General features: G+C 37.7%; 4 protein-coding genes and 1 non-coding gene across 6 annotated transcripts; 1 reads left to right on the top strand and 4 right to left on the bottom strand.

The window, feature by feature from the left end:
- Positions 1-721: 721 nt before the first annotated feature.
- Positions 722-6043, bottom strand: LOC149111210 (uncharacterized). Its single transcript, XM_089291926.1, has 5 exons — positions 5912-6043; positions 5381-5479; positions 4915-5090; positions 4522-4715; positions 722-4285 (listed from the first exon to the last, which is right to left on the bottom strand). Exons 1-5 carry the CDS (start codon positions 6041-6043, stop codon positions 4233-4235), a joined length of 654 nt encoding a protein of 217 aa, XP_089148052.1. The 3' UTR covers positions 722-4232.
- Positions 6044-6435: 392 nt separating this feature from the next.
- LOC110045622 (uncharacterized) lies at positions 6436-14225 on the bottom strand. Of its 2 annotated transcripts, XM_089291929.1 has the most exons (5): positions 13209-14225; positions 7171-8190; positions 6811-6991; positions 6646-6709; positions 6436-6532 (listed from the first exon to the last, which is right to left on the bottom strand). In XM_089291929.1, exons 2-5 carry the CDS (start codon positions 7375-7377, stop codon positions 6439-6441), a joined length of 546 nt encoding a protein of 181 aa, XP_089148055.1. In that variant the 5' UTR covers positions 7378-8190; positions 13209-14225; the 3' UTR covers positions 6436-6438. The 2 variants fall into 2 exon arrangements, with proteins under 2 accessions (XP_089148055.1, XP_089148056.1); XM_089291930.1 differs by lacking the exons at positions 6436-6532; positions 6646-6709; positions 6811-6991 and having other exon boundaries at positions 7383-7885; positions 8051-8190; positions 13209-13927.
- Positions 13671-13757, bottom strand: Trnaa-cgc (transfer RNA alanine (anticodon CGC)). Its single transcript is given in 2 exon segments — positions 13671-13706; positions 13722-13757. It is a non-coding gene; the product is annotated as a tRNA-Ala (tRNA).
- LOC110045716 (uncharacterized) lies at positions 14184-18724 on the top strand. The gene is made up of 4 exons (XM_020751335.2): positions 14184-14498; positions 15485-15700; positions 16527-16733; positions 17407-18724. The coding sequence occupies exons 1-4, from the start codon at positions 14250-14252 to the stop codon at positions 17599-17601; spliced, it is 867 nt and encodes a 288-aa protein (XP_020606994.1). The 5' UTR covers positions 14184-14249; the 3' UTR covers positions 17602-18724.
- Positions 18725-19729: 1005 nt separating this feature from the next.
- Positions 19730-21113, bottom strand: LOC110046388 (heat shock protein beta-1-like). The gene is made up of 2 exons (XM_020752080.2): positions 20767-21113; positions 19730-20445 (listed from the first exon to the last, which is right to left on the bottom strand). Exons 1-2 carry the CDS (start codon positions 20817-20819, stop codon positions 19947-19949), a joined length of 552 nt encoding a protein of 183 aa, XP_020607739.2. The 5' UTR covers positions 20820-21113; the 3' UTR covers positions 19730-19946.
- Positions 21114-21173: the final 60 nt, after the last annotated feature.

Here is a 21173-nt window from a genome sequence, read left to right as displayed (position 1 = left end):
TCAGCTGTTCTATTATTTGGCCAAGAGAACTATTTTTATGTCTGTTACTGATAGCAAATCTTAACTTATTTTGAATTAATACTATAAACCCTTTACAAGCAGCTATGTACCGTCACCAAAGAAGCTTTTCCTGGGGTTGCAGTCAATGTAACATGTAAAGAAATATTGATGAAAGAATTTTCTGTTTGACATTGTAGCAATGGTGATAAGGAACAATAACTTTACATCCAATAGCCAATACTTTGTCATTTGCCAAATTTTCTTGATCTTGCTTCCAAACAAGATACCAAGAGATTTCAACCTTAACCTCATGTACCTGACCTCTCTTTCACTCTGCTGTTCATGTATTGATTAATTTCATAATAATCCAGTGTCTCGTAGTAAATTATGATCTCTACAGAATTGTCAAAGCATATGGGTAAAGCCTTGGTATGGAACTGAAAGGAATGCACTTAAGTCTGATAAGATATGGTTATCTCAAGCAATCATAACTGGTACTAATATTATATTAGATTATTATATTATTATTGGAAGCCGATTAGTGCCATTCTTAGAAACAATCAATCAAGTTTTTGGTGCAGTGCACCGTAGATAATGAACTGCAAAACAGTGCAGTACATATTCTGTGTTCGAGATCTTTGATATTATGGAAGGAACTGTGGAAAACTAAATAGAACTAAAAAAGAAGTCCTATTTTTTGCAGCTAAAACCAACACAACTGTTTCAATCAAGTTATATTTTTAATTTGTATGCTTCTGTCTACACATTTCTAACAGTTATAAATACACAAAAATGTTGGTGCTGATTCCATTGCCCTATTGTTTCCAAAATTCTCTAAATGCTTGGGTTTATGGCCAAGTGTTTTTTTTTTTTCTTCTGTCCCAATGAAGACCATTTCAGCAGGCCTAGATGGATTGAAAGTTAAATGTGAAGCTGATAGCCAATAACAACCTTGAGGGTATTAACTCAAACTGAATGGTGAGTTTTTGTATCCACTTGTTTATATCATTTTATGTGATGGCTTGAAGTTGGTCATTGGTTAGATAACAACACTGACTAAACAAAATAATGTAAACTTATTGACTTTTGTCAGGTGCATAATTAATTATTTTTATTCTTGCATAATTTCATTTCAGAACTAACCATGCAAATAAAAGGACACTGGACTTATAATATTATAAACATGCAAACAAGGATAAAGGTGGTGAATGTCATGAACAGATGTTAAGCTACCAAGCATTAAGGGTTTACAATAGCATTGTAAAAGTACTGTACTTTCAATGTTTGCCTTACATAGCTATATTACATATAGAATACGAATAGAGGAACTCATTATAAAAGCTTAGTAAATTTGTAAAATAATGTTATTGGTACGTCATATTTTTTGCTTTTCATAGGGATCCAAAATTTTGGAGAGTACTTACAAACACTATAGTAATGGAGAAAATAGTTAAAAATTGGAGGCATTATTCACAACCGCCTGAATGGTACAAAAAGCGATAAAAAGAGCTTGAAACGTTGCCATAGTGTTGAATGTTTACCTTTAAGTTGTTTTACAGTGTAACTAAAAGCTTGAAAAGTTGCCAAAATTGGAAATTTCTGAGTGGTCTGTACTCAGGGTACAGATGGGAGAATCCAGACTGCTGGAGTGTGCACAATTAGCCAATCATACTCAAGGATTTAGGATTCTGGACAGCTGAGAAGCTGGAGAAAAATATAAATAAGGATATTGTAATAATTGCTTAAATTTCCTTGTTTGATTTGTTTTAATGCAGATACAAATGTCATCACATAGTTTTGACTGTGTATCCTGTTTCTCGTACATAAAAAATTATTATCGTCATGGAAAATGATCTTAAACTCAATACTGGTATGTTATATACTTGTCAATGTCACTTTTTACGAAGGTTTTAAATTGGTTATTGGCTAGATAAAAATATTAAGAAGTGCAAACTTCCACTTTTCTTTATTGACTTCTGTAAGGCTCAATAGTTTTTGTTCTTGCCAGTACATAATGCAAATGAAAGTAAAAGGAGTTAATTGACAATGTAGATGAAAGGAATAATACCATAATTGAAATAGAGGAATAAAATATAAAGGTGCACAAAACAGACAAATAACGTTTATAAAAATAATTGTATTTGTTTCATTGAAAGAATTTCAGTTTTGCCTTGCTTATATTATTTAGAATATGAATGCAGGATTTTTATGTTAAGGTTGTGCATAGTAATACTGATGATTAATATTTTTGTCTTGTATGTAAGGGTAGTCTCTGTAAGGGGACGAAAATTTTTAAGAGTACTTACAAATTCGGTAATAATGGTGAAATTATTTATGTAATACAAAAAAATGAGTATCTTTGAAATGAGAGAAAATAATAAAAAAACACAATCTTTCCTTGTCCAACTCAATCTTGTGTAGTGATCATGTACTTTTGGAGCTACTACACCCATGCTCCTGTGCACTACAGATATACACAATAGAAGGGATTGCTCTGACTAGTTAGTAATCAGCCTCTGGTTTAGACTGCATATAGTAATTTGTTTTGTAAATGTATTTTGTTTTACTCTAGAACAGTTATCCCTTAATGCTTGAAAAGTACATCCCATTTGTCAAAATTCTTGCCACACCCTTCACAATGCTCCTGAGTGGGATATTTGGTTGACCAGCCAGGATGTTGTGAGGAGGCCTGGTGTTGGAGCATATCCTCCACAGCTGAACATTGGATTGGCAGTTCACTTTTAGATTAAATTCTTTGAAGTAGCCCTTCTTGTCGACTGACCCAGTGTTTCTGTTGGCCCAAGTCTATCTTGTCAATTGCCAGCATATGCTTGCAGAGTTGAGTCACAGTTGCAGCTAAAAATGAGCATTCCAGGCAGGGTTTTTTTTTGGGGGGGGGGGGGGGGCGGAGGGGGTGTTGCTGTTTGGAAAGAGCATCTCATTTGGTAAAATTCTTGCCACACCCTTCACAGTGCCAGGAACACACTTGTTCAGGGGGATATTTTTTGACCAGCCAGGATGTTCTGAGATGACCTGGCACTGTAACATTTCTTCTACTGTTGAACACATTCACATTCCTGGAATTGGCAGTTATCCGGGCCCATCAGCGGCTCTCTGGCTGGGATGTACATAAATCTTTGCAACTGTTCATGCCCAACACATTGTCCTGTTTTGGACGGGTACTCCATGATGTTCAGTGGTGTGCAGAATGGCTAATGAAATTATCAAAAAACCTGCTGTCATTACCAGTAAACTTGAAATTTATCTTGCCTTTTTTATTTTTGTATTAAATGGTACAACTAACAAGGAAAAGGTGTGCAGTTTGTGCCATGATTTGTGGTTTGTATCACAAGACCCATGTCAAGGTAACTGTAATCATTTTTGTGATAAAATCGAGTGATTTATAAGACTGTTGTAGCTACAGGGAAGTAAGAACATTTGGGGTAATCAGTTTCTATTATTTTGCAGATTGCCTGAATTTCCCAGCTTGATTCAGCAATACTGTACATGGAAATGTGACTCCAGGTTTTGGCCATGCAAGATATGCAAGTAAATATAATGTTGCCTAGCCAGCAACCTGGGGGAGCTCCCAAATGAAAAGGTCAGGGATGCTCATTGGAAAATTTGAATTAAATGCCTAAAGGAGACCAATCTGGGTGCGACTCGAGCTTTATCCAAATGGGATAAGGTTGTTTACCAGCTCCTGTTCAGGAAGGGAGCCTTTGTTTCTATGGAGCTCTTCGGTTTTTATTTGACAGAAAGCCTTGACAGCTTGCTTCTTTGTCTTGCTTGACATTGATTTAAGTTGTTTAATACCTTTGCCTATAGAGAAAAGTTATATGTTATTGACATTGAACTTTTGGTTAGAAATTGGCAAAAATGGGCAATGATTTGCAGTTGTGCTATTGCCATTATACTGCCAAATGTTTATTTAAGGCAATATGAACCAGAAATTATGTTTGAATTTCATGGAAAATTAGGGGTAAATTCATTTTCAAAGTCAAAATAGAGCCTTATTCTTAAACAAATGCCTTAGTCATTACCTACTGGTCAGCAATTAGTTTCAATCTTTTCCAGTATTAAGCCATGGTGGGAGTTAGGCAGGGGAAGGAAAACTTATAGAGGAATGTCTGTGCAAAATAGTACTCTGACTGGTAATACAAACATGGTATGTACTCCTGTTAGCCTTGTTTCCCCAAATGGCAATTAAAGTTACAATATTATTATGCACTTCACAAAAATACCTTGTGCTGATATGTTTCTCTTGGTTCCAAATGTTTGTTGTCTGAAAAAGAAAACCCATATATGGTATAAAAACCACTTGGTATTAATTAAGTGTATATTTACTGGTAGATGTAAAAGAGTGTTAAGAATTATGATAACCTTTTGATTCAGAGTATCGTTTTTATTTCTTTATGTTGTAAATTAACATAAGTCCAAAAGTACAACATTTTGATGAAGTTTAGTTTGCATAGCCTGTGCAGGTGAAAAATTTGTATCTGCAGAATGAAGTAATTTTACCATTTTCCAGGTCACTAAAAGTGATGTTTAGGCAGTTCTTGTTGATACTTTTGCAAAACTCTGTCCACTCTTTTGGAGCAATGTCCAAACAATCTTGAAGTGTCTCCAGATTCTTCTCTGGTGCCAGCAGACGGAAGTTATAATGAGATGTTATGTTTTTAAGGTATTTCACCCTCTCTGGAATTCGCAGGTCACTGTAAGTTAACAAAATGGAACATGTTTACTTTATGTGTAATTGTGAATTGCTTTAACCTGATCCCAATTTAGTTTCTGTCAGTCATCAGCTTTTTTGAAACGTGTGTGTCTGTTTGTGTACTGTTACTACTGCATGAAGTCTAATTGACTGTTTTTTTCCAAAAAGAGACAATAAACCAAATACAACAAACTAGGAACCTGTAAATTAGGCCACTGCTGTCTATGTTGCTCTCAAACACATCCTTGACATAGAGCCTCCAAGCCCCTGAGGTTTCTGACCATCCTGCCAGACGACAAAGGGTTGGGACATCCTCTTGTGGGAATACTCCCCCTCTTTCAATCGATCTGATAATAATAAAATTGGTGGCCATACCCTACAAATGAAAATGTGTTCGAGTAAGAGAGTGTGTATACAGGGCTCTCATTAAGTTTTGAGTCAGCTGCAGCCTCATTTTCCACGCCCATAGCAAACTTGTTACTTCATCACTAATTTTACCCGTAGCATCAAGGGGACATCAAGCATATTTAGCCGTAACAGCTGCTACAAGTTACGGCCCTTAATGCCAGCCCTGGTATAACAGAATTATGATTTGCTTCTCAATATACTAAAATGACTAAACCAGGTTGCATGAAGGATTGGCATTGTACTGCAGAAATTACTTACAGCACAATTGCAGTGATGAGTAACCATTTTCTCGTTGAATCCACCGCAGATTACCACAGAGTGAAAAGCATCCCATAAACTTTTAAGTGGAGTGCCGTTCTATGAATGAACATGAAAGAAAGAGGTGTAAAATAATATAACAATTTGAATGGAATCTCTTGCAAAACTCTGCCCACTCTTTTGGAGCAATCTCCAAACAATCTTCAAGTGTCTCCAGATTCTTCTCTGGTGCCAGCAGACAAGTTATAATGAGTCGTAATGTTTTTTAGGTATTTCACCCTCTCCTCTGGAGTTCGAAGGTCACCGTAAGTTAACAATATGGAACATGTTTACTTTATGTGTAATTGTGGATATTTGCTTTAACCTATAGCTGATCCAAATTAATTTTTTATACAGTTGTCAACTTTACTTGACTTTTTTTCAAGTTAACCTGACATTTTTTTTTTAAAAAAAGGAGGTAGATATTTAACAAACACAACAAATTTTGAAGCTGTACATGAGATCACTGGTATCTAAGTTGCTCCCACACACCTCTTTAACATATAACCGCCATGCCCCTGAGTTTTCTGACCAGCTGGCTAAGTAGCAAAGAGTTGGCACATCCTCTTGTGGGAATACTCCCCCTCTTTGGATTGATTGTTGAATAATAAAGTTGGTAGCCATCCCTACTGAGGACAAGTTTATGAGAAATTCTTGAAGAGTAACTGCTTAATTATATTGTGCATGTGACTTAGAATCTTTCAAACATAGTCTTCCTGTGGAGGGCATTTGTTGCATCCTGTTTTAATAAGTGTAGTTCATTCTCATCTTTTCTGTAGGTAAAAAATTATAATTGCCTTTCGTAGATAATAGTGCACACCGAGTAATAGAACATTATGGATGAAATTTTCTCACACACACACACACACACACAAAATAAGGCAAATGGCCATGGATGTTTGTAAGCCACATAAGCAGCTTGTGTCACATATTGCAGTACAATGAGCTGTTGGTACTGCCAAAATTTTGATGACTGGTAAATGAAATCCCTTTGTCAGTCTCTTTATTAGTTTAAATACCTACTTGAAACCAAGTGAGCCCACTTTCATGTGGGAAGGCACCGGTGGAGGGCGGCTAAACTGCCACTGCAGTTCTTCAGCTGCTGTCCTTCTCCTTAGTAGTAGTAGTAGTAGTATACTTTATTTACCCTCGGATTGTAGAGTAGCTTTAACAGCTAATGTCTCCGAGCATTTCAACAGCACAATGGGCAGAGACCAGACCACAACCTTGGTCCCACAAAACTTCCTCCTCTCTGTCCAGAGTGGAACGAAGCAGAGAGCATAAATGCAACTGGAGAAGAAAGAAATGTAAACCATCTTATATGCGGAGATCCCAATCCCACTGGCAGGGAAAAAAAATTGGAGTGATGAATGACATGTCAACAAACCTACTTTGTAGCTGGTGTGGCGTTTCAATGCCACAAACATCAATCAGATGTTCCACATCTTGAGGAAATAGCAGCTTCCGGGAAAAATTTGCTCTTTCGCCATGATGGATTTTAAAGTATCTTTTCAATATGCCCGTAACCCCTGGAAAAGTCCTCTTAGGTGAGGGAATGCTGTTGCTTGCATGCTGTGGATACATAAGAAAAGTGAATTTCATTTTTAGAAATTCCAAGAAAAACGGAATGGAGTGCCAAGGCCTTTGTTTCCCTTGTGGAAAGCATAATCCCATTGTTCACTTTTATGGAAAACGGTCAATTAAAAAAGGAATGGAGTTTTTGCAATATTCAGGAGCACATCGAATCATACACAGAAAAACAGCATTTCAAATGCCACCCAAATGCAGAGACCGGTCACGTGGATATGCATTATTGTTGACGGCGCGTAACCTGCCTCAAACAGCGCTATAGAATAGCTTTTCAGCTTTTCCTCTGTGATGGGGAGAAGCTTTTCTTGGTCTTCTTTAGCAAAGACGGCCTCATGCCATTCTTTGTAGCCTGAACGAGCCACCAGCATCGTGCTAACTTGGAAAGGATACAACGAAACTTCAATGGTAATAATATTAGTAATAGTAACAACATTAACAACGTCAATAATACTGAAGCTGTTCCTGATTCTAGTGATGAGGATGATGACGATGACGATGCAGATGATGATGATGATGGTAAATATTAGTAACAGCCCATAAATTGACAGCTAAACATCAACAATCCAAATGAGTCCTATTTTTTAAAAAGGGTCTTACAGAACTTTGGGAGAGTCCATGCATGTACATCTCCCTGGACTCCCCCAGGACCTCCTCCGCAGATTTTTGAGACGTTCCCGCAAGATGCTGCGTCAGTCTTTTGGGGGCATTATTCTTTAACACTTGGCTGATGCATACCCTGTTTTAAACAGGGCTATGCAGTAGCTTTGTATCTTGTCCCCCAAAATGGGGAGCAACTTTTCAACATTTTCCTTTCCAAAGATGGCCTCATGCCAGTTATCTTTATACCCAGATCCAGGCCACCAACATTGAGTTAACCTGGAAAGAAGACAAGGAAACTTCAATAGTAGGAGTAGTAATAATAATAATAATAATAATAACAACAACAACAACAACACTAATACTAACAGTAATGGTGATGCTGATGCTGATGCTGATAAAATAACATGAATAAAATTGAAGATTTTTTAACCAATATCTTACACAACTTTGGCTGAGTCCTTGTATATACATCTGTTTGGCCTTGGCCAAGACCTCTTCTGCAGATTTGTGCAGCGTTACCGCAAGATACTGGGACAGTCTCTGTGGTGTTGACTTCCTTGTTGCATATTGATCAAGATAATCTGCAACATTAAGTAAGTAATCAGTAATGTTTGAAGGTAAGACATGTAATCGTGGAGTGTTCATGCTGTCCCCCTGAACTGATCTATGTGCAGTTGTGCAAAATTATGAAGGGTCATCTGTTCAGAAAGAACAGTGAGCAAAGAATTTAAACAAGGACATCTCAATTAATAGCCCTAAAGTTGCAGCTAGATGTATATAGGGACTTTGTCAATGATCTTTATTCAGCAATTGTGTGCAAAAGAGTTAAGTGGATTCCAAATCAGTTTCATTTCCCTGGTTCCACCCATTTACCTTGACAATATAAGTGATAAATATTGGCATTTGAACATGCATGGTCTCTTATGGATTAGTCATACAGCAAAATATGATTTACTAGTTTGTTAAACATGTACTGTACATGTACAGGGGAGTAAACAAAGGCCTGGGTGCTTGGGTTAAACTGATACTATTGGTTTCTTAAGGAGCAAAAAATGTGTGTTACAGTTTAGGTGATAATAAAAACATCAGTCATGACCATCCCTGGAAAAGACATGCATCTTTTCCAATAGTGTGCTAACTGATCAACAACAGGAAAAGCTCATTAAATGGTGACGGTTTAGATGTTAATACATCTGGTAAATATGTCAAAATTGACTTCTTAAACTATAGTTTAAAACTAGTCAATTGCTGTATAACGTAGATAACGGCTTAGATCAAAAGCTATGCATAAGTGCCCTAAAATCTTCATGGCTTTCCATAAAATTTTACTTGAACAATAGGTTGTGTATTTCACGTAAATAGAGAAATACTGTTGGTCATCTTATGTCTTATGACTCTCATGCTAAATCATTACTCAATGTCCCTGCAGGATCCCAAGATGCTCGGTCAATCTCCCCTGTCTAGATTTATATTAATAGTATTAATGTCCACCTTAAAATAAAGTGTTGCTTTGATCACTTGGTGGTTTTTATGTCATTAGTAATGTTGAAGGTGATAAGAATATCATTGGGTTCTTTGTAAATAATTTTGCAAATTTCGCATGCTGCTTAGTGACCTTACACAGGTGCTCTTTGGGTTTGTCATGCATTCCCCACTCAGGTTCACTGGCAGAGCAGATTGTATAACAAGCTCAAAGAAAGTCTTAGGATGCAATTGGATGTTATGCAGTTGCAAAGTTTCTGTAAATTTCAGGAAATGAGATATTCTACAAGTTGCAATCACTCAATTACCTGCATTAAAAGTCTCAGTTAAGGCTAAAGGGGCTTTGTGAACTGGATATTAGAATCTGCAGTCCAAACATTTTGGCAAAGTCATACTTCAAGTGTTACTTATTATATACTGCAATAACTGCACTAAATAAAGTTATCGATTCGTAGAGAATAAATCAGCAATAGCCTCCATCTGGCAGGAAACATGCTCAGATATTTGACCGCAGACATTATCTGTTCCAAGAACTGAACAGTCTTCTGTGAGCAAAGCTCAAGGAAACTGTGAGCTTTGAGGAACAGATAATATCCAAGGACAAGTATCCAAGCATATTTTTTAAGTCAAATACTGGGCAACCATGTTTATTATCCTTTAAATATTTTTCACAACATGCAGGATTTGAAAATTGAGGATTATCACCCGGATATTCCCCACTTTTACCTGGGACATCTTCAGTCACATGATGCGTCTAGACCAATCTCATGTGAACAAAAATATTTGATAGATTATACAGGGTTCGTACAGGTCCTGGAAAACCTGGAAAGTCCTGGAATTTTACTGTGGCATTTTCCAGGACTGGAAAGCCCTGGAAAAGGGCTACTGGTCCTGGAAATCTGTCAAACTCAAGTAAAAAATATGAAATATATGGCAGACAGCAAGGAGAATTAAAATTGAGATCTTGGGAGTGAAAGGGTTGATGTGAATTTTAGAGTCCTAAAAAAATCAATCTGAGTCCTGGAAAAGTCCTGGAAATTTGTTTCTGGAAAAGGGTACGAACCCTGATTATAGTATTTATTTATTCACATACATGCAATATTAATGTTCATAATTTTAACAGAGAATAATCCATAAAAATAATATTTAATTGTTACATAATTATTTAGATACAAGTTGCTACTTGAAACAACTGCATGATTATTTGAAGTGAAAAGTTAATGATTAGAAGAACACTATTGAATGTACAATGTTTTTCAATTTATGATATATAATAAAAAACTGACAGTAGAAAAAAAAATTGAACTTGACTTGTTCTCTGTTGGACTCTGACTAACTCCTTCCCTGGAGACTAAAACGACTGAAATATAATATGGTTGGCAGCTGGAAGAGTGAAGTTTCAGACTTGTGGGAAAAAGAATAATCATCTGTTTCATAGCTTCATTAAAGTTAAAACATTTTCCCCTGGGCCTCTGATTAGAGGATATTGAATTCAAATACCCTTTTAGCGCTTCCCCTCAAATAAACACCCCTCCTATCAGCCAAAATTTAAAATAAGCGCCTCCTCTCGAATAAGTGCCCCCTTCCCTCCTGCTGGTTTATGGAAGAGTGCTGAGACAACAGAGGATGTACAGTTTTGGTCCTGTTCACCTAAAGGGGTTATATCATGTAGTTCTTCAAGAGTGACAGGAGACTTCTAAGAGACTGACACATGTTACAAAAAAAAACCTGATCGTACCTTACCATGATTTGGGAAAAATTGAATATTAAGCACCTCCCTTGAATAAGTGCCCCATGTCTTCTAAATTTGAAATGAGCCCTGGGTGCTAATTCGAGGATTTATGGTACTTGAGGACATGCATGCCCGAAATGTTCCCACATTTAGATTTTTTTAAAACAAGGCAAAGATCAACATTCAAAGAACACTTTGGTCCCACAAGAGCAGAAAAGGTGAAATATTTGTAACTTCTCACCATAGTTAATAGAGGGGAATTGTTATGAAACTTGACAAAGTTCTTTGTTGTATGTTTTTGTTTTCTTTTTTGGCCTTGAACAACTGCACAAAACAAAATAGTTGTTTACTACTGACCAGGGAACCAACCAATGAAATGTTTTGATTGCATAACTCATGCATAGTGTATGACTGCAAAACAAAAGATTGTGCACGGTTGTAGACCTTCAACATAAATCTAACTGGCATCTTTGTCTGCTCATTTGATGTTTGTTGGGCTTCATTAATGCACAGTATGAAAAATGAACTCTTATTGACTGGTCCCTAGGAAAATAGAGAATTTTGTTTCTTTTCAGAATCTCCATGTGTAGGTCCAGAAAATATCCAAACCTCCCCCTTGGAAGGGATTTTTCTAAGACCCCCTCCTCCCCTACCCCTCTGGAAGCTTCGTATATTTCTTTAAATTTTTACATCTTACAGAACCCCCCACTCCCCAGGAAATTCCAATCCCTTTTGTGGGGGAAGTATGAATATTTTCTGGAACTGCAGAATGTTTCCAAGGCAGAGCAGAAAGAATAATGTGAAATTCCAGGGAAACTAACTTTCATTTCCTAATAGACCAGTTATCCAGTAATTTGTTACATAATGCAACAAAATATGACATATTTCATAGCTGTTGATGGTCAACATTGATCAGTTACATTGCACTGTTACTGCTACCCTCTGATATCAGATTTTACAATTTTTCCTGCTCTGAGACTAGGTAGTAGATGTCATGTGACCCTCGGACAGGCAATAAGATCGCATATTGTTGAGAAAAAACGCAGCAAAATTATCATGTCGGAGAAAGAAAACACTTCAAGTCATTCCCACGGGAAGCAGGCCTTGAGGTTGAATAGGGCACATTAAACTGACCAATCATGGTGCAATTACTTTCTGAGTGAAATGAAGAACTCAAAAAGATAATTAGGGATTGTATTCAGGCCTGTGTACTTGGAAAATGTTGGCCTGACTTGTTTTTCAAGCTTACTGTTATTTGTCTGAACTCAATGTTTCGTGTTATGTAGCAATCAAATAAGAACATTAAATCACCCCTCCCCAGGCGTACCCTTGGCATTTGACTTGTTCATGTGCCAGGGAGTGAGGGGTGCTGGGAACCTAGAAAACATCAAGAGATAACACTATTCTTGGTAGCACTGTGGCTTGAAAAAAGACCTTGGAAAGCTTGGTTTTGTGTTTGAAGGTAAAAATTTAATCACTTTCATATCTTAATATCTAAACAATAAATTATGTACACAGTGGAAGTTGAAAACAGGTGTTTTAAGAGAGAATTTCTTTGTTTTCCAAATTCACTTATCTTTGTAAAAAATTATGTTTAATCACCTAGAGTTCAAATTAATAGTATGACCCTGAGCTGGGCCATTTGGACACCGTTTTTGGCCCAGTGGATGGACATGGGAAGTTGACCAACTGAAAATTCAAAAATATGTCTAATGCCTCAGAGGGCTGCCGCAGGGGAATATTGAATTTTCTGACATATAATCTTGAAAAAGAAATCATCCTTGTTTTTGGCTGTACATTTACCAGCAATAGAATTTCCTCGCAAATTACAAAATTAGATCTCATAATGACTTTAAAAAAAACGTGAGGAGGCTTTAGCCCTCCCCCCCCCCCCCCCCCCCCCAATTTCAAGCAAAAAAAAATACATAAAATAATAATTTTACAAATATCTCCAGACCCCCTACAAGGCGCTCGCTTGTAAGCCCCAGCCCTCCAATTCAAAATACGTTTCGCCTTCTCTGATTTCTTATTTATGTTTGAAAAAGAACTCTACGGTCTTGCAGTAGAGAAATTAGGCGCGCAGGCGTATATGATTTTGAGATCATACCCAAAAGTTCTTTTTAGCAGTTACCCTTTATAAACCTTTGGTGACCGAAAAGGTACTGCAGTACTTACAATGTAGTTGTACCAGCCATGGAAAATGGTAACCCTTTCGATCAACCTGCAGTAGGCATACTGGATACCGCGTTTCATTTTCCTAGTAAATGCCTAGTGGAACGATCTATAGGTGCAACTGTTCCCCGGGAACTGTTGAAATCGAAATACATTTGCAACCCCCATGGAGGAAGATTCCATGAAATTCTCTAAATAATTTTTGTAACATACCTTCCTGTAATAGCCTCTTGCTCCAACTGGAACAGGCACACATGGCGACGATGTTTATCCGTCAGTTACTCGGAGTTGGGCAAGTGCTGTAAAGGGACTGGACAAGAAGTCGAACTCCCCCCATATAGTGCCAGACCCTGCGCAGAGACACCAACAAAGTGCTAGTGCCTTGTTGGAAACCCTTTACAGGTCGCTTTCGATGGGTTTTCATTTGTTTTTGTTTTTTTTTTTTTTTGTGTGGTTTTTTTTTTTTTGCATTTCTGCTCTAGAATAAACAATTTTTCAGAGCATTCTTTAAAATTGATCTGACGGTGACTAAACCCCAAAGTCGTTTTCGCCATGCATTTGCTGCGCCGGAATTTTTGATCATTCACGCTGTTATTTCCTTTTCTAAAATCTTAAAAACGTTGAAAAAGTATTCTGCATGTTGAAAATGAAAAGACAGGAAAAAAAAAAAAAAGGTGGAGATACGGGGAGTCGAACCCCGGGCCTCTCGCAGACCCAAATCTAGAATGCGAAGCGAGCGCTCTACCACTGAGCTACATCCCCTACGGATGTCTGTGGGGTGGAAATTAAAATATTTGAATAACAATTCAACAAATGCTACAAATGTAACCCATTAATTTGCTAAATAATTTATCCAGACCAACAAAAATGAACCAAACGTAAATATCTCCACCTGGCTAGAAAAGGGAGTATTATTTCTATGGGGAAATTTCATTTCATTTTATCTCGTCTAAAGGCAAACACAATTTAACCTGGCTTTCAGACAAGCAAGCCCGATAAGGACCCCCAAACGATTAGATCTCCGAAAAGGTTTTTTGGCATAGATTTTTAAAATAAAATCCTGCTCAATAATTGTCCGATGATCGACTCAGGGATCAACTGCACAAAATTACTTCCGGTAAGAGAAAACAGCTCCTCTCTTCCGATAGAACACTTGTGACACCCATCCACCACCCACCCTACCCTTGAATCTCAAACCGCAGCCCAACTTTCCCACGTGGTGCCGGTTACTCAACATCAAAAGATCTCAAAATCATGGAGAAACAGCTTATGATTGCTTCTGCTAGTGCTCTAAGTGCTTCAGCTTTGACATTCATAGCTTGCCGTTACCTTTCTAAACGTCGTGAAGCGAAGGAAAACGTTTACGAAACAGAGAAGTTGATCGGCGAATACCTTATATTCCATTTTGGTAAACCTGATGAGTTGTTACCGTATGGATTTGGCCCAACAGAATCCCTCGATTTTCCAAAACGGTGCGCTTTAGAATGCATAAAACATACCGAGGTAAGTTCGTGCGTTCAATGACCTTCAATCCTTTTGTTTACTTTAATTTAGTGCATTGGCAGAGGTGAAATGTAGATGCCGGCATCACATGAAGCAATATATATTAGGCATGCTTGAAGCATACAAGCTCAGGACAGACCTACGCTTAGCGAGATCAGTGACCAAATGTAAGCTTACTTTAATAACTTCAGTTCACATCAGCTTTAAATTCCTTAGCTTACAGGGACTTTGACATCAGTGACTTTACTGCAAACGCATTTCAAATTTAAGCTCTAGATATTGTGTAATGTAGTTTAGATAAACCGGCAAGGTATTTCAAAGCTATTTGTCCAGAGCGGGGTGGGGGAGGGGGTACTCATCAAAGGCTCTGGGTGCCTACCATTAATCTGAAGGGACTGGTTGAGATGGCCGTCAAAATAATAGTAAGGGTTTTTTCAAAATCAGCAAAACAACCGAACAAGACGACGCTTATATACCTGTTTACAGTTTGGTTTGCTGTATATCGTTTCCTGGGGAGTTGAGTAAATTAGAGATGTTGTGGAGAAACATCTTAAAATGAAGTGACTAGTGAAATCAGTAGCCAACAACGTTTCGCTGTCCTGATCATGTCAGCATAGTTTGTCAAGTTCAAACATCAGTGTGAAGTGCGATGAAGTATATTTGAGTGTTATAAATACTTTATCCCACAAGCCACTGATGTTTGAACTTGACAATTATGCTGTCACCAGGACTGTTTAATGCTTCACTAGTTTCTTTTTTTTTAATTGAGAAAATGGCAAAGAAATTTCTTCCATTACATTCCACACAGAAAAAAGAGGAGTACGTCTGTCTGCCTCAAGGTCCAATAATTATTATCCCCTACCCTTTTTATTAATTTTCATAAAATGCCATCCCTGAGAAAAGCCATAATTGAATACAATCATATAAAATTACAATAATAAGCACTGTGATGATATCGATGACCTAATATTTTAATTTCATTATAGGATAATGTACCAAGTATAGCACTTGACATTGGCTGTGCTGTAGGTCGTTCTACTTTTGAACTTGCCAAGAGATTTAATCAAGTTGTGGGGATCGATTTCTCGCATGGTTTTATTGATGCCTGCAATAAGCTTAAGACATATGGAAAATTACCCTTCACTGTACAGACAGAAGGAAGTCTTGTATCGGAACATGTAGCAGAAGTAGATCCTGAGATTGTAAGTAAACCTGTGTGTTTGGTATTCTGCCTGTGCCTGTGTACTAAAGTGCTTATGTTTATAATACTGTGTACCATGCTATCTGAAGAGTAGCCCGGCAGTCAACAATTTGTTATGTTTGATCTTGAGACCTGATCAGCTTGAAATTGAAGAGAGGAACCTAAAAGAAGGCCCCATCCAAACTCTGCTGAAGAAATTTGAAAGCAGCATTAATGCATCTAATGCTTTCCGTCCACACTACACCAGAGAAATTTGAAAACAAAACAATCGCTGGTTATTTTGGATATTGTCCTTGAGGAAAACTCGGGTAGGGAAATCACATGACTATCGCGACATCATCATTTTCAAAAGCTTTGTTTTCAAAATGTTTTCTATCCACAATAAAATGCAAAGCTGGTGTTTTCAAATTCCTCTGGTCTGAAGAACGTTTTCAAAAAGCTCTGTTTTTGTGATGTATTAGTGTTGGTGGGAGGCCTAGCCATAGAAATAAAGCTGTGTTTCAAATTACTTCAGTGAAGTGTTGACAGGGCCTAAGGAGAGGACAAAACTACTCAGGGCCCAACCTCTGTATCAAAGGTGAGGGTTCCATAATCAAATGTTGTAGCCCAACAATTTAAGTTTAAAAAATACAGGCTATATTCACAGTATTAAACAGTGGCCACAGGTTATGTGTGTCTTACAGTCTTGATTTTTTCATAAAGCTGTGGCAAGTCACAATATTTTGCAAGGTGTTTTCTTTTTTTTTGTTTCTTTTCATTGTGAAGGGAACTTAAGGCATCTGTACTATCAAAATTTAAATGTACAATTTTTTTGCCTTCTTCTTTAGGATAGGAGTCATGTATCCTTTTTCCAAGGAGATGCTTGTAACTTACCCAGTGATCTTGGGCAGTTTGGATGTGTTCTAGCTGCAAATTTGGTTTGCCGTCTTCCAAATCCATATCAGTTCTTGGACAGGCTCCCTTCTCTGGTCGCACCCGGTGGTATTTTGGTCATCACCTCACCCTATTCTTGGTTGGAGGAGTTCACACCCAAGGTGTGTTTTAGTGATCATAAGACAAGTAAAACTCTCATAATATAAATCAAATTTCAGTCTTCAGGAACATGATTCACCCACAAAAATTTACCACCCAAAAAGAACCAAAACTCAGCATCACAGTTTGCAGCAGTCTGATATACAAATGAGCCAAAAGAGGTCGGTTCTGCTTGCTATCGACCCTTTCATCTCATTCAGTAATTTGTATGCCTTTGTCAACAAAAGAATCGTTTGACCACAGACTCAACTGCAATAACACGGCTATTTCAATTCAATGTGCTGTATGTCTCTTGGTATCCCAGAAGCTTGACACATGAAGACGTTATGTAAATATAAGTATAATTATTGTTATTTATTGTTTTTCTTTTTTGTATCATAATTTTTGTTTTCTGTTTGCCTTTTTAATTTGATTTTTATTTTTATTATTCTTTATTTTATCAATCATTTTGTACACCCAAAATAATAAATCACTCACTCCTTCTGTTCACTTAGATGCAGTGGCACACCGTTGATGCAATCATCACCTTAGCTTTGGCCCGTAAAGTTGTGATTATATTCAAGGCCAGGGTGGTTGACATAAAGGAATTCTTAAATTAATAAATTTGCATATCATAAATAATTCCATACAGAACTTTAACAATACAGTACCAGCATCTTCATTTGTTGTTCACAGAATCTTTGGCTTGGAGGCTACAAGGATACTGAAGGGAAAGTTGTTACAGGATTTGACAAGCTCAAGAGTTACCTTGGACCAAACTTTGAGTTGATAGAAGATAAACCCATGTCTTTCTTTATCAGGGAAACTGCACATAAAAATCAGTGGAGTGTGGCACACACAACAATTTGGAAAAGACGGAAGTCATCTTAACTCCATACCTGGAAATTTTTGTTGCCTTTATGTTGTTGTGTTGCCTTTTGCTGCCGTGTGAAAATGAGTCCTCATGCAAAACCATTCCTATGAAAATGTGTTTCCCCTTCAGGTTCATTTCATGCAAATCAAACTCATTTTCATGTGAAGGGTTTTGCATGAAAACTTGTTTCACCTTCTCTATCATGTACCCTTCACTTACTGTCATTACACACAAGATTTGTCACATTTTAGTAGGATGGCAAGAGTTTCAAATTAAAGGTGGCATTCATTTTCATTTTATTGACAAAGCTTTGGCAAAAAAATTAGACACCAAGCTAATTTTCCTTTTGACAGTCAACTCGACAGTATGACTCATTTTAGAACTGTGCAAGTTCAAAGTCCTTCATGCATTTGTTAAGTTATATTTAGTGTGTTTTGAATGAGGTTTGATTTGTATGCCAAGTTGTTTTTTTTGTGTGTGTGATACATTAGTGATAAATGATAAAATGCAAAATATGACTAAAATTGGCACTTAAATTGTCAAGTTGATGATAATATTAAATTTATAGCCTGTGTAGCAATCATTTCCGTACTTTCGATTCCGGAGTTTCTTGCCTCTTAGTCCTGCCAAAATTGGGGCAAGAACAAAAAACTGTTTGTATAGGAATAATTCCTACCCAGGCTTAATATTACAAACTGGAACCTCCTGTAAGCGGATGTCGTAGCTAGGGGCAGAAAAAGGATCCACAGGAGAGGTATCCACTTGTGGAAGGTTAAGAATCTTGTGTTTTAATGTGGCTGGGACCTTGTTAAGGGTGCGTTTCTTTGGAGTGATCTGGATCCAGATCAGTGATTCAAGATCACCCAGATCATGGTACATCAAAGGAACCGATTAATCACAATGGTCACGGATTCATCAGCTTCTCTGATGCACCATGATCCAAGTGATCTGATCACTGATCCTGATCCAGATCACCCCAAAGGAACGTGCCCTAAGTATCTACATATGGAGATGTTATCTGTATGGTGTGTACAGACAGTGTAGTCAAAAAGGGAATGGTATGTTATTGTGTTATGTATAAATTTTTAACTGTTGATTACAAAGCTGTACCAAACAGAATAAAATGGTATACTGATGGTAGTTGAGTCATTTTCAGGTTTAATTACAGCCTATATTTCAATGAACATTTTAAACTGGTTTCATCACTGCACATTTTAGTTTCTATTGGATCATTCAATGTTGTTCAACACTATTGTTACCTCTATTTGACAGTTTTCAGCCAAAACTAGTCCTCAGTGTTTTCTAGGTTTGAAGGAAAAGGTCACTCAGTTAAGGAAGCATTAATTGTACTGCTGGGTGGAAAGAAGTACTTTGTAAAGTATCATTATGCCTGGAAACACATGGGGGCACAATAATTAGAAGGAAGGTCTTATAACCGCTGCAATATAGGTGCAGCTAAGTACCTATCATCAAGTTTTGTTCCATGATTTACAGAATATCATGTGATGTGCGTTTTTAAAGAACAAGTTTTTTCGACGAGATTTTACTCGTGGCACAGTTTGAGTCTGGCTGCCTACATGTCTAAGGAATTAAGACAATGAAGACAGGCCAGTATATTGTGGTCAGTATATGGAGATTCCACTTAGAGTAGGACAATAGCGATGGGAAGTCAATCAAGCAGTAGATTTGGCATGGTTGATAGCCCATTGCGGACTCCCATATAAAAAGGACGTGGGTGCTTGTTGAACCTTTTAGGGGTTAAAAACGTGGTTTTGGTTCCTCTTAGAGTGTCAAGCCTCAAAAGGTCCACAGCAGGACCTTTTGCGGTACCTCTAAGGGTATTAGGCTGAAAAAATATGACAGGAGATGTGTTGTTTTAGAATTGGTATCTCTTAGGGGTGTAAAAAATTCAAGCCACACCCACAAAACAAGATCTTGGTACCTCTTAGGGGTTCTTTTCAAAACTTTTGGCTAGCACCCCCCTCCTCTTTATATGAGAGTCTCCCCGGGGTTGACAGTCCTGCATGTGCTCCCACAGGATCTGAAGAAGCTACCTCTCCCCCCCCCCCCCCCCACACACACACACCCTACGGGCACCACATCTTTCCCCCACCTGCCCTAACTGTAAATAAGATGAGTCAGCAGTTTCTACGGCATAAAGCATTTGCTTTATTCTACACCACTTTAACATGAATGGTTACAGATACAATATTAGCTGAAGTCTGTAGCTAGTGAAAAACAACAGTTTAATACCTTTATCACTGATTTTAACTGCCTTGCGAGTCATGCTGTCAATTCTATGTAAACAATTTTTGCTCTATCTTGATCAACAGTTCCGGATGAAATTATCACCTTTGAAACTTTAGTCCACCTCTTCTTCTTTCTCGATCTTGATATAGTTATCCTTCGCTTCTGCCTGCTGCAGCTTTTTCGCCTCGATGCTCAGTATTCCATCCTTGGAGAGACGGGACTTGAAAGAGTCGCGATCAATATTCCTGGGTAAAGAAAACGCACGAACAAAGTGGCGAGTGGAAAAGCCTTCTTCGTTCCTTACTTCTTGCTTTCCTTCCACCACTAATTCTCCATCTTCTGAGCGAATAGTGATCTCCTCTGGCTTGAATTTGGACACATCAAACGAAACCTTGAAGCTGTCACGATCTTCCACAAGGTTCTCGGGAGATTTCCGTGCCTCCTTCACTCCATCTTTGCTGTCTTTTTTCGCCGTACCCCCTCCAGTTTCTGTGAATTCAATGTAAGTGTAACTTGTACCAAGTGCGGGCGTCCGATACCAAGGAGAGTGGAACGAATCCCATAATGATGGAAAGAATCGATCATGGCCTGACCAAAATTCAGGATTATGCCTGTAGATGAACATGTGCCAGAAAATTACTGAAAGAAATTCAGGGTAAATTCAAAACATTTCTCAATTTGTTGCAAAATTGGACAGAAAAGCTAAGCTTTTTTTCTTTTTTCGTGTTTTTTTTTTTTTTTTTTCAAAAAAAAACATTGTACCTTGTATAGGAGGTCGTACACATTTAAATATGCGGGCAGTTCTCCACATTTTGAGCAGGCTTGTTCCACAGTATCTGGCACAGTATCGACTGAATTAAAAATTCTATGTAGAGGTGAATTTTAAAAATGCTATTACTGATTTCGCCACGCTTTTTAAATAAGAAACTCACCTAATTCGGTGCATGGCTGGCCAAAGCAGACGAAACTTTGGAAGCAAGGACATTTTGAAGCTTTTGGTGAACAGTATCCTCTCTGTGAAGTCTGATGCAACACAATCAAGACTGATTTTCTTGAAGCACGCTGTCAGATTTTTATACCCTCACGAGATAAACAAACTTCGCGGCATAATGAAATTTGCCAAATTTGGAAGTTTCACCGGAAGTGTCATCACAAACTACAAAACCCAGTAATGCTCGGTCATGCTGATGATGATGAAACGCGGCACGGTTCTTACGATCCTAGAAAATTCCTCAGCATTTAATTAAATACCCAGTCCCATCTTGCTCCTTTGCTTGAACTTTGTTGACTTTGTCATAAACTTCGTGTTTTCTCTGGGCAAGGAAATTTCTTTTCAGGT

This window comes from Orbicella faveolata, unplaced genomic scaffold (genome assembly GCF_042242905.1).
Source record: "Orbicella faveolata isolate gen_17 unplaced genomic scaffold, um_ofav_v1 contig_24, whole genome shotgun sequence".
Classification (NCBI taxonomy): domain Eukaryota; kingdom Metazoa; phylum Cnidaria; class Anthozoa; order Scleractinia; family Merulinidae; genus Orbicella; species Orbicella faveolata.
Note: the sequence above shows the minus strand (reverse complement) of the source record. Positions and strands in the feature narration are given on the sequence as shown.